Genomic DNA, 12,309 nt, shown 5'->3' with positions numbered 1-12,309 from the left:
GGCCTCATGACACAGGATCCCCACTGAGGCCAGCACAAGGGGCCCCAGCAGATGGTTGTCACAGTGCCTGCGGGCAGCATCATGCACACACCCTGGGGTTCTGTCTTCTGAACCGACTGAGAACCTGAAGGAACTGCCATCATTGTGCTCAGATGGGTGCATGAGTCAGGGCCAGGACCAGGAGATGTTGGGCCACCAGCTGTCAGGCAGGCAGTAGGCTGAAAGGTCACCATCCTGGAGCCAGGGAGAGGGTCAGAGTAAGCCCACCCTCGCGGGGGGGAAGAGCAGGAACCCAGGTGCTGCAGGAGCGGCTTCAGCCCAGAGAGCAGCAGGCACAACAGCCCTGCTCCGGGGACTCGGAGCCAGATGAGTCTGAGTGTGAGCCCCACCGAGTGCCCAGAGCTGCGAGTCCTCTAGGGTTGCAGGTGGAAGGCTCTGCTCCTCCCACTTGTATGTCCAGGGTATGACACTGACCGGTCTGCCGAAGTTCTGAGACGTGGGCCAGGATGGCCAAGAGCTTGAACCAAGCGAGCACATGGTTTTGACTGACGGTCTGCTCAGAGCTGGCCCTAGGCGGGCATATTCAGAGATTGGGTGCCATCATCGCCTTACTAATGGGAGATGAGGAAGCTGGGGTTCTGGCATGGTTTTGGCAAAGACACTCCCGAAATGCCAGTGAGGGTCACAGGTGAAAGGGCAACTTGGAGAAGACCCTTGGGCCAGGCGGCCATGGCCCAGGTGTCCCAGTTTATGCCGTCTGGTGTAAGTACTGTTATAGTAATGCCTCCTCGCATATGCATCCTGTTTGGATGCATTATGTCACCTATTTATGGATGGTGAGTCCAATATTGTGTAGCGCCTGAAAGTCCTATTTTTTTCTGTTACTTAATGACAGGGTCTTCTTCTGTTGCCCAGGCTGAAGTGAAGTACAGCTCACTGCAGCCTCAACGTGCCAGACTCTAGTTACCCTCCCACCTCAGCCTCCCAAACAGCTGGATGACAGGCATGGGCCACCACACCCAGCTGATTGTTTGAAACAATTTTGTAGCGATGGGGTCTCACTATTGTTGCCTACGCTGGTCTCAGACTCCTGGGCCAAGTGAGCCTCCCACTTTGACCTCCCAAACTTCTGGGATTCAGGCGTGAGACCCTGTGTCCAGCCAGCCTGAAAGTCCTTTTTAGAAGGGAGAGATTTAAACTATTCTGACAAGAAATAAACAAGGCTCCGATTCGCTTCGGTTTTTGAAGCTGTCAGAGCACTTTGATTCCTTTGCGGCTTGTCTTCTTAGAAGTCTCTTGTGAGGGAGGTAACGAATCGTCACAAGCATCTCCCCCGGCTGAGAGCTGTCCCAGCTTTTAGTAGCCGTTTGCAGAACAGAGAGGTCTTCACCCAAAGTGAAAATGGCAGATGCCTCTTTGTGAGCCAGGCTTACTCCCACAAAGAATGTTCCAGACTCCACACAGTTCTCTTCTGGAGCCTGGAGGTGCAAGCTGTCATCGTAGATAAAATCCTCTGAAAACAAACTTCATAATATCTGAAAATCCGAACATTTTTAACATTACATAATTGGAAAATCCGACACGGGAACATTTTTGCCCACAGGTTTGAGCAGAATCTCGTCTTGGCTCCCTTCCGCAGCCCGCGTTCTTCATGGGTCCGCTCGGCCACCTGTGTGGTGATGCAGGTTTCTCGTGGCAGCAGAAGGGCTGATCACCGCGGGCCCAGACCGAGAGCTCTGCCGCGTTCTATTCATAGAAGCAGACTCCTCACTCATTTTTAAAATTTCATTCTTTTTCCATCTCAGGAGTTGCATTTGTTTGAACCTTCTCTGCAGAAAAGGAGACTGAACTTTTTAATCCCATGTCAGAGGAGGGTCTTGAGTGGACACTGCAGGGAGCCAAAATTGGGGCTTTAAAAAGAGAATCGTTCCCTGGTCATTGAGTTCAGGTGGATGGCCAGCCCCTCCACACTGTCTGAGCAGAGGCAAGATGCCATCCGACATAATGTTCTAGAATCTTCCTTGTCTTTTAAGGGCCCTCTCAACCAGGTGGCTGTATGTGTTCCTCTAGGCAAAAGAATGTGCATGACTTTGAGTAAGACGGGATTTCAGATTAATTTTTACCAAGGCCACCCCCTTGCTACCATGGCGGTCGTGCGTGAGACAGTGGTGGTGAGCAGTGGAGGGCCAGGCCACCTTTAGTTGTCCTGCTGTTAGCAAGGCCCCCACACAGGGATTAACTGAGCAGCCTGCCGGCTGACGCACATGTTGACTCATTTCTAGCTGTTGATTTTAGCCAGCTGGCCTGGCGTCATACTCCAGGGGCTCGCCCCAGACAAACCCTGGAGTAGGTTGGTTTTCATAAATGCCCTCTGGCTCTCTGGCAAGCATTGGAAATGCCCTCAAACCCTGTAGTGCCTGGTCTTCCCTAGTCACCCCTGGCCATCTCCTGGCAGTGTGAGCACCTCTCTGCTCGTGGAGAAGGTTGTTGACCCCAGAGAGACCTGGGGGAGCTATTGGCTGCTTTAATCATTTATTTGCTTGTTATAAAACAGAGATTAAGTGGACTGTCACAAATATATACGAAGCAGCAGAGATATTACCCCATACGTGTAGACGTGCATGCACACACTCCTGAACACTTCCGTTTCCTCCATGAGCCTGCCCCTCTCCTCAAATCTGTGGAAGACTCAAGTCTGTGTGTGTAGTTGTGCATGCACACACTCCTAAACACTTCCGTTTCCTCTGTGAGCCTGTCCCTGTCATCCGTGGAAGGCTCAGTCTGTGTGTGTAGATGTGCATGCAAACACTCATTTTACTTCCATTTCCTCCATGAGCCTGTCCCTCTCATCTGTGGAAGACTCAGTCTTCCGGTTGCTTCCAGGTGTTCTGGTCCTCCAGAGCTGACAGCCAAGGCTCTTGGCAGGTGAGGGCCACATTCTGGTGTTGTCACCCAGTTGCCATTCACCTGGGATGCCTCCTTGGCCCTCTGGTGGGCCGGGTGGAGAAAGCCTGCCCCAGGGGATTTGTGGGGGCTGGTGCTTCCCCGAGGCCCTGAGCTCATAGGGTGCAGCTGCGACTTCTTGTCTGTCGGTGCTCCAGCCTGGCTGTGTCACGTAGCCCCTCAGTAGACTCTGGACACGCAGCCAGGCTTCCGTACCCCCATGTGGGGCCACCTCCTAGGCGTCCACTTCCTGGTGTTGGTCCAGGCTCCTGGCACTTCTGAAGATGCCCAGACCCTGCTTTGTATGCCACACCATGCTGCATAAGCACTGGCACCATGGCCACTTTCTCCCACATCCCCTCCAGTCCCTCTGCCTGGCTGCCCCGTGTTCTGGCAGGGCTCAGGGCCTCTGAGTTCTGCACAGACCAGGCAGGCATGGGGGCCGGCCCTGGGTGGCAGCACTGCTTCACCCCATCCTGATGCTGCTCCCAGCATGCCTTCCTCAGCCCTCTGCTCCTTTTGGCTGTGGTGAAGGCCAAGAGCTGCTTCTGACCTCAGCGCTGTGTGCAGAGCAGGGAAGCAGGACCCACAGGTGGGGGGAGGGCAGCCTTTGGCCGTGGCTGTATGGGATTGTGTGCCTATTATAAGCACCATGGGGGGCGTGCGCTGGTGTGTATGTATAGGTGCACACGTGTAGGGTAGGTGTGCATATGTGCACGTGTGTAGGGGTGGGTGTGCATGTGTGAGGATGCACGTGTAGGACTGGGTGTGTACATGTGTGTGCACAGTGTAGGGGTGGGTGTGCACCTGTGTGAATGCATGTTGTGTGTAGGGGTGGGTCGCATGAGTGTGTGTGAATGTGTGCATGTGTATAGGGGTGGGTTGTGTGAGTGCGTGTGTGAATGTGTGCGTATGTAGGGGTGGTTGTGTGTGTGAATGTGCATGTGTGAATGTGCATTTGTAGGGGTGGGTTGTGTGTGTGTGAATTGTGTAGGGGTGGGTTGTGTGAATGTATGTGTGTGTGTAGGGGTGGGTTGCATGTGTGTGTGAATGTGTATGTGTAGGGGTGGGTTTTGTGTGTGTGTGCATGCGTGTGTAGGGGTGGGTTGTGTGTGTGAGTATGCACGTGTGTGTAGGGGTGGGTTGTATGTGTGTGTGAATGCATGTGTAGGGGTGGGTTGTGTGTGTGAATGTGGGTGTGTAGGGGTGAGTTGTGTGTGTGTGTGAATGTGCGTGTAGGGGTGGGTTTGTGTGTGCATGTGTGTGTAGGGGTGGGTTGTGTGTGTGTGAATGTGCATGTGTAGGGGTGGGTTGCGTGTGTGTGTGAATGTGTGTGTGTAGGGGTGGGTTGTGTGTGTGTGTGAATGTGCGTGTGTAGGGGTGGGTTTGTGTGTGAATGTATGTGTGTGTGTAGGGGTGGGTTGTGTGTGTGTGTGAATGTGTGTGTGTAGGGGTGGGTTGTGTGTGAATGTATGTGTGTGTAGGGGTGGGTTGTGTGTGTGTGTGAATGTGCGTGTGTAGGGGTGGGTTTGTGTGTGAATGTATGTGTGTGTGTAGGGGTGGGTTGTGTGTGTGTGAATGTGTGTGTAGGGGTGGGTTGTGTGTGAATGTATGTGTGTAGGGGTGGGTTTGTGTGTGAATGTATGTGTGTGTAGGGGTGGGTTGCGTGTGTGTGTGTGAATGTGTGTGTAGGGGTGAGTTGCGTGTGTGTGTGTGAATGTATGCGTGTGTGTAGGGGTGGGTTGTGTGTGTGTGAATGTGTGCGTGTGTGTAGGGGTGGGTTTGTGTGTGAATGTATGCATGTGTGTAGGGGTGAGTTGCGTGTGTGTGTGTGAATGTATGCGTGTGTGTAGGGGTGGGTTGTGTGTGTGTGAATGTGTGCGTGTGTGTAGGGGTGGGTTTGTGTGTGAATGTATGCATGTGTGTAGGGGCGAGTTGCGTGTGTGTGTGTGAATGTGTGCGTGTTTGTAGGGGTGGGTTGTGTGTGTGTGTGTGAATGCGTGTGTAGGTGTGGGTTGCATGTGTGTGTGTGAATGTATGCGTGTGTGTAGGGGTGGGTTGTATGTGTGTGAATGTATGCGCGTGTGTAGGGGTGGGTTTGTGTGTGTGTGAATGTATGCGTGTGTGTAGGGGTGGGTTGTGTGTGTGTGTGAATGTGCGTGTGTAGGGGTGGGTTGTGTGTGTGTGTGTGAATGCGTGTGTAGGGGTGGGTTGCGTGAGTGTGAATGTGCGTGTGTAGGGGTGGGTTGTGTGTGTGTGTGTGAATGCGGTGTGTAGGGGTGGGTTCTGTGTGTGTGTGAATGTGTGTGTGTAGGGGTGGGTTCTGTGTGTGTGAATATGTGTGTGTAGGGGTGGGTTGTGTGTGTGTGTCAATGTATGCGTGTGTGTAGGGGGTGGGTTGTGTGTGTGTGTGAATGTGCGTGTGTAGGGGTGGGTTGTGTGTGTGTGAATGCATGTGTGTAGGGGTGGGTTGCGTGTGTGTGTGTGAATGCGTGTGTAGGGGTGGGTGTGTGTGTGAATGCGTGTGTGTAGGGGTGGGTTGCGTGTGTGTGTGAATGTGCGTGTGTAGGGGTGGGTTGTGTGTGAATGCGTGTGTGTAGGGGTGGGTTGTGTGTGTGTGAATATGTGTGTGTAGGGGTGGGTTGTGTGTGTGTGTGAATGTATGCGTGTGTTGGGGTGGGTTGTGTGTGTGTGTGTGAATGTGCATGTGTAGGGGTGGGTTGTGTGTGTGTGTGAATGCGTGTGTGTAGGGGTGGGTTGCGTGTGTGTGTGTGAATGCGTGTGTGTAGGGGTGGGTTGCGTGTGTGTGTGTGAATGTATGCGTGTGTGTAGGGGTGGGTTGCGTGTGTGTGTGTGAATGCGTGTGTGTAGGGGTGGGTTGTGTGTGTGTGTGAATGTATGCGTGTGTGTAGGGGTGGGTTGCGTGTGTGAGAATGTATGCGTATGTGTAGGGGTGGGTTGCGTGTGTGTGTGTGAATGTATGCGTGTGTGTAGGGGTGGGTTGCGTGTGTGTGTGTGAATGCGTGTGTGTAGGGGTTGTGTGTGTGTGTGAATGTATGCGTGTGTGTAGGGGTTGTGTGTGTGTGTGTGAATGTATGCGTGTGTGTAGGGGTGGGTTGCGTGTGTGTGTGTGAATGTGTGTGTGTAGGGGTGGTTTGCGTATGTGTGTGTGAATGTGCGTGTGTAGGGGTGGGTTGTGTGTGTGTGAATGCGTGTGTGTAGGGGTGGGTTGTGTGTGTGAATGTGTGTGTGTAGGGGTGGGTTGTGTGTGTGTGTGAATGTATGCGTGTGTTGGGGTGGGTTGTGTGTGTGTGTGTGAATGTGCATGTGTAGGGGTGGGTTGTGTGTGTGAATGTATGCGTGTGTGTAGGGGTGGGTTGCGTGTGTGTGTGTGAATGTATGCGTGTGTGTGGGGTGGGTTGCGTGTGTGTGTGTGAATGTATGCGTGTGTGTAGGGGTGGGTTGTGTGTGTGTGTGTGAATGTATGCGCGTGTGTAGGGGTGGGTTGTGTGTGTGTGAATGTATGCGCGTGTGTAGGGGTGGGTTGTGTGTGTGTGTGAATGTATGCGTGTGTGTAGGGGTGGGTTGTGTGTGTGTGTGAATGTATGCGTGTGTGTAGGGGTGGGTTGTGTGTGTGTGTGAATGTATGCGTGTGTGTAGGGGTGGGTTGTGTGTGTGTGTGAATGTATGCATGTGTAGGGGTGGGTTGCGTGTGTGTGTGTGAATGTATGCGTGTGTGTAGGGGTTGGTTGTATGTGTGTGTGAATGTATGCGTGTGTGTGGGGTGGGTTGCGTGTGTGTGTGTGAATGTATGTGTGTGTAGAGGTGGGTTGTGTGTGTGTGTGTGAATGTATGCGTGTGTGTGGGGTGGGTTGCGTGTGTGTGAATGTATGTGTGTGTGTAGGGGTGGGTTGTGTGTGTGTGTGTGAATGTGTGTGTGTAGGGGTGGGTTGTGTGTGTGTGTGAATGTATGCGCGTGTGTAGGGGTGGGTTGTGTGTGTGTGAATGTATGCGCGTGTGTAGGGGTGGGTTGTGTGTGTGTGTGAATGTATGCGTGTGTGTAGGGGTGGGTTGCGTGTGTGTGTGTGAATGTATGCGTGTGTGTAGGGGTGGGTTGTGTGTGTGTGAATGTATGCGTGTGTGTAGGGGTGGGTTGTGTGTGTGTGAATGTATGCGTGTGTGTAGGGGTGGGTTGTGTGTGTGTGTGAATGTATGCGTGTGTGTAGGGGCGGCAGGTGGCCTGGCAGCTGCTTCTCAGTGTCTTCTGCCACAGGGAGGGCAGCTCATCTGGCCGCCCCGTGCCGTTGAATGGTGTCTTTGCTGGGAGAGTGGTGCTGGTCCCTCTGCCTGTGTCTGCATTGAACTCCCTTTTCCTGACGCTTGCTCTGCCGCCCCTCCCAGGACTGCCTGCGGCTTCCCCTCCTAGAGCCCAGCCTCATGAGGATTGCCGTTTCCCTTCATGGAGGCTCAGGAAGGTGACATCCTTGCTGCAGTGCAGAGCTGGGTCACAAAACCAGCTCCCAGACAGGCATCTTAGGGCTCCATCATCTCTTCATGTGGGTGACCCTGAGGGGAGGGAAGTGGGGAGCCCGTGGCTGCTGGAGGTCTTGCAGGGAGAGAAGCACATGCGTCTAGTCACGGTGGCAGAAGGTGGGGAGCCAGGCACGGGACAGAGAAGGGCTCCAGGCCCAGAAGAGGGAGGGCCCACAGGGACCGCAAGCGTGGGGAGGGCCACCTGGAAAAGGATGGAGGGAGGACCACTAGGATGGGGCCGGCAACGGGAAAACGCAGGAGTGCATGTTCCTTTTGCCCAGAGGCAGGGTGGTCAGAGGGAGGCATGAGATGGGAGCGGTGGGGGTCCTGTCCTAGCCTGGTTCCCACATACCGTCTTTCCCCTAGGTGGTCAAGTATCCCCTGCACGCCATCATGGAGATCAAGGAGTACCTGATCGACATGGCCTCCAGGGCGGGCATGCACTGGCTGTCCACCATCATCCCCACGCACCACATCAACGCCCTCATCTTCTTCTTCATTATCAGCAACCTCACCATCGACTTCTTCGCCTTCTTCATCCCGCTGGTCATCTTCTACCTGTCCTTCATCTCCATGGTGATCTGCACCCTCAAGGTGTTCCAGGACAGCAAGGCCTGGGAGAACTTCCGCACCCTCACTGACCTGCTGCTGCGCTTCGAGCCCAACCTGGACGTGGAGCAGGCCGAAGTCAACTTCGGCTGGAACCACCTGGAGCCCTACGCCCACTTCCTGCTCTCTGTTGTCTTCGTCATCTTCTCCTTTCCCATCGCCAGCAAGGACTGCATCCCCTGCTCGGAGCTGGCTGTCATCGCCGGCTTCTTTACTGTGACCAGCTACCTGAGCCTGAGCACCCACGCAGAGCCCTACACGCGCAGGGCCCTGGCCACCGAGGTCACCGCCGGCCTGCTGTCGCTGCTGCCCTCCATGCCCCTGAATTGGCCCTACCTGAAGGTCCTTGGCCAGACCTTCATCACTGTGCCTGTCGGCCACCTGGTCGTCCTCAACGTCAGCGTCCCCTGCCTGCTCTACGTCTACCTGCTCTACCTCTTCTTCCGCATGGCGCAGCTGAGGAATTTCAAGGGCACCTACTGCTACCTGGTGCCCTACCTGGTGTGCTTCATGTGGTGCGAGCTCTCGGTGGTCATCCTGCTGGAGTCCACCGGCCTGGGGCTGCTCCGTGCCTCCATCGGCTACTTCCTCTTCCTCTTTGCCCTCCCCATCCTGGTGGCCGGCCTGGCCCTGGTGGGCGTGCTGCAGTTCGCCCGGTGGTTCATGTCTCTGGAGCTCACCAAGATCGCAGTCACCATGGCGGTCTGCAGCGTGCCCCTGCTGCTGCGCTGGTGGACCAAGGCCAGCTTCTCCGTGGTGGGGATGGTGAAGTCCCTGACGCGGAGCTCTATGGTCAAGCTCATCCTGGTGTGGCTCACGGCCATCGTGCTGTTCTGCTGGTTCTATGTGTACCGCTCAGAGGGCATGAAGGTCTACAACTCCACACTGACCTGGCAGCAGTACGGGGCACTGTGTGGGCCACGCGCCTGGAAGGAGACCAACATGGCACGCACCCAGATCCTCTGCAGCCACCTGGAGGGCCACAGGGTCACGTGGACCGGCCGCTTCAAGTACGTCCGCGTGACCGACATCGACAACAGCGCCGAGTCGGCCATCAACATGCTCCCGTTCTTCATCGGCGACTGGATGCGCTGCCTCTACGGCGAGGCCTACCCTGCCTGCAGCCCTGGCAACACCTCCACGGCCGAGGAGGAGCTCTGTCGCCTTAAGCTGCTGGCCAAGCACCCCTGCCACATCAAGAAGTTCGACCGCTACAAGTTCGAGATCACCGTGGGCATGCCATTCAGCAGCGGCGCCAACGGCTCGCGCGGCCGCGAGGAGGACGACGTCACCAAGGACATCGTGCTGCGGGCCAGCAGCGAGTTCAAGAGCGTGCTGCTCAGCCTGCGCCAGGGCAGCGTCATCGAGTTCAGCACCATCCTGGAGGGCCGCCTGGGCAGCAAGTGGCCTGTCTTCGAGCTCAAGGCCATCAGCTGCCTCAACTGCATGGCCCAGCTGTCGCCCGCCAGGCGGCACGTGAAGATCGAGCACGACTGGCGCAGCACCGTGCATGGCGCCGTGAAGTTCGCCTTCGACTTCTTCTTCTTCCCGTTCCTGTCGGCGGCCTGAGGATGGTCCGCCACGAGGAGCTTCCGGTGCATGCTGCCGTGAGGCCCTTCCCCAGTGTGGCCCCAGCCCGACAGGCGTGCTCCAGTGCCATGTGTGCCCACGTGTGCAGACCTTGACTGCAGAGACCTCGCGTCCATGTGTAGACTGCGTGGACCCCGACAAAGGGGTGGCCGCTGTGTAGCTCTGTCCACTGTGAATGCCCAGTGTGTTGGGAATTGCATGCCATCTCCACCCCGAGCCCGACCTTTCTGAGTGACGTGGGTGTGCCAGGCTAGACTAGGAGGTTCCTGTGTCTCGAAAAGCACTTTACAGATGAGATTCCCTCTCCTCACCCACCTTCAAGCGCCCCGTTGCCTCTTATTTACTTTTGTGTTGGATTTGTTGTTTAAAGAACCAAATAAGCATCTGTGTAAACTCCACAATAGCGTTTCTTATTTCTTTGGTCACTGCTAACCCTTAGCAGCCGTTCCCCTTTCCTGGGGGATGTGCACAGCAGCTGGCGCCTATCATGTGCTCAAGGCCCAGCCCCAGCAGAGGCTGGGAGAGGCGGCGCACTGGCAGTGTGTCACACTGAGCACAGCACTACAGGCTGCCTCATGACCCTCCTGTCCAGCAGGTAGTGGGTGAGTTTGTGAGGGTCTTGCCTGAATCCATCGGGACTTGGGAAACAGAGAACCCTGTGGTGGGGGGCGGGGGGAGGGGTCCTGTCAGTGCTCGGAAGAGCCTGACCATGTTCAGTGCTGTAGAGCAGAAAGCCGGGGTCCTGAGTGGCTGAAATAAAAACCTCTGGTGGAACGTGCAGTGCTTTCCTTCCTTCCTTTACTGAAAAGAAGTATTTCTTGTACGTGCGTGAGAATCAGCAGAGCCCGCACTCCTGTCGAATGAAATGCAAGCGCGGTCTGAGTTACAGAAGAGCAAGGTTGACGTTTCACAGTTGACAGCTTCCTGCCAAAGCCAGACCCTGGCTTCACCTCCAGCTGGGGCATCTGCTGTAACTGTGGGGTGGCCTGGGCGTGGGCTGCCTGTGCAGAGACACCTGTGCTGAAGGTGACCATGGAGTGTCAGCCCAGCCATCCTCTCAGATCTTACTGGGCGGAAAGTGCATAGTCACTTTCCGAATTATCCTCGAATTCCAGTTACCCATGAAGCGGAGCCTATAGGCTGATTCACGGTGTGGGGGCTGCCGCCCATGCCGGAGTATGTTGTGAAACCGCCTCCTGTGTTCCCTCATCTGCAGTGATGACCCCGTGGAATTATAAGCAGAACGTAGTCATTCGGGGGTGCCCGAGCAGCTGGAGGTCCCTCAGCAAGCCTCACCCGTCTTGGGCGGCCTGTGTCTGTCCCAGCCCCTTGGGTCTTTGGTGTCTTCCCTGAGGTTGAGGATGTGGCCTATACCTGCTCCTGTCCCCCGTAGGCTGGGCTGCTCTCTGCTGGGCAGCAGGCCTCGCCTCTTTGCTGTGGATGGGGAATGTCGAGTGGTCACACGCTCTGGCTTGGCCACCTGGTGTTGCCGTGCAGGATGTCGTTGCTCCATTTTCCTCGGACGGCACTGGGTGGTGGCAGCTACACCCCCGCACTGTCCTCCCATCCTGGCTTGTCCTGCCTGGGGGTGCTGCGTGAAACCACACGAGAGGCGGGAGGTGTCATCCCTCCGAGCCACGGGCTCGCCCCTGGGTTTCTTTCCCAGGCAGTGAGATGAGGTTGGAGTTCAGTCCCACTTCCTCTCCCCATCCTGCGGATTTGTGAGGCCATGGAGGACCCTCGCCCTGTGACTCTGCCCCCAGGATCCCCACTGACTGTGCAGAGGAGGGAAGCCGCATGATGCGTTCCGAGTGGACAAAGATGACAACACAGCATCTCCTCACAACACCTGGATGAGGAAGATGCTCTAACATCCCCCATCTACAGAAGAGGACACCGAGGTGCAGAGTGGAGGCCATAGCACAGTAGCACATGGCACATAGCACAGCAGGAAGGACAGATTCCCCCCCCGTCCCCTTCCCCTGGGCCACCACGCTGCCACTCAGCACCCCTGATTAGTTTCTAACCAACCAGCAGAGGCACAGCTTGGAGGAGGAGTGGTGCTGTCTTTTGGGCAGAGTCCAGATTGGGCATGGTCCGGAGTTTCACTCATTCTGCCACAAAGCCCTATGCCACCAGGCACCATTTAGCACCTGTCCCCAGGCCTCAGTGTCCCGATCTGTAAAATGGAAAGTTCTGGGCTAGGTCAGTGGTTTTCAAAACTTAGCAACACCATTTTTGTTTGTTTGTTTGAAATAGGGTCCCTTTGTCACCCAGGCTGGAGTGTAGTGGTGCTATCTGGGCTCACTGCAGTCTCCACATTTGTCCTGGGGTTTACGGAAAGGCTCTTCCCCCCCCGCACCCACCACCCAGGAAAGAACCTGCCGTCTGCAGAAACAGCAGTTATTTAACACCCCGTCCCGGCCACCTGCTCTGGGCTGGGCCTTCACCCCACGGAGCTGTGGGACAACCAGGGAGGGACCGGGGGCAGAGTCTCACTTGGCTTCCATGAGGTAGTAGCATTTGAGAGAATGAGTCAAGAAAGACCCAACTGGGTGGTGCCATCCCAAGTGCCAGGAGAGGGTTTGGCACCAGAGTTTCCAAGCCCTCTGGAAGCCCAGCTCCCGGGGCGTT

General features: G+C 55.8%; 1 protein-coding gene across 3 annotated transcripts in view; it reads left to right on the top strand.

Moving 5' to 3' along the window:
* WFS1 (wolframin ER transmembrane glycoprotein) overlaps positions 1–10,455 on the top strand; it is a 36,887-nt gene extending 26,432 nt beyond the window's left edge. For all 3 annotated transcript variants that reach the window (XM_015450139.4, XM_005554443.5, XM_005554442.5), the window contains one exon: positions 7,843–10,455. In XM_015450139.4, coding sequence (XP_015305625.3) covers positions 7,843–9,654 — 1,812 coding nt within the window. In that variant the 3' untranslated portion in view covers positions 9,655–10,455. The remainder of the gene's footprint in view (positions 1–7,842) is intronic.
* The last annotated feature ends 1,854 nt before the right edge of the window (positions 10,456–12,309 follow it).

Source organism: Macaca fascicularis, chromosome 5 (genome assembly GCF_037993035.2).
Source record: "Macaca fascicularis isolate 582-1 chromosome 5, T2T-MFA8v1.1".
NCBI lineage: Eukaryota > Metazoa > Chordata > Mammalia > Primates > Cercopithecidae > Macaca > Macaca fascicularis.
This window is presented reverse-complemented; position numbering and strand designations above follow the sequence as displayed.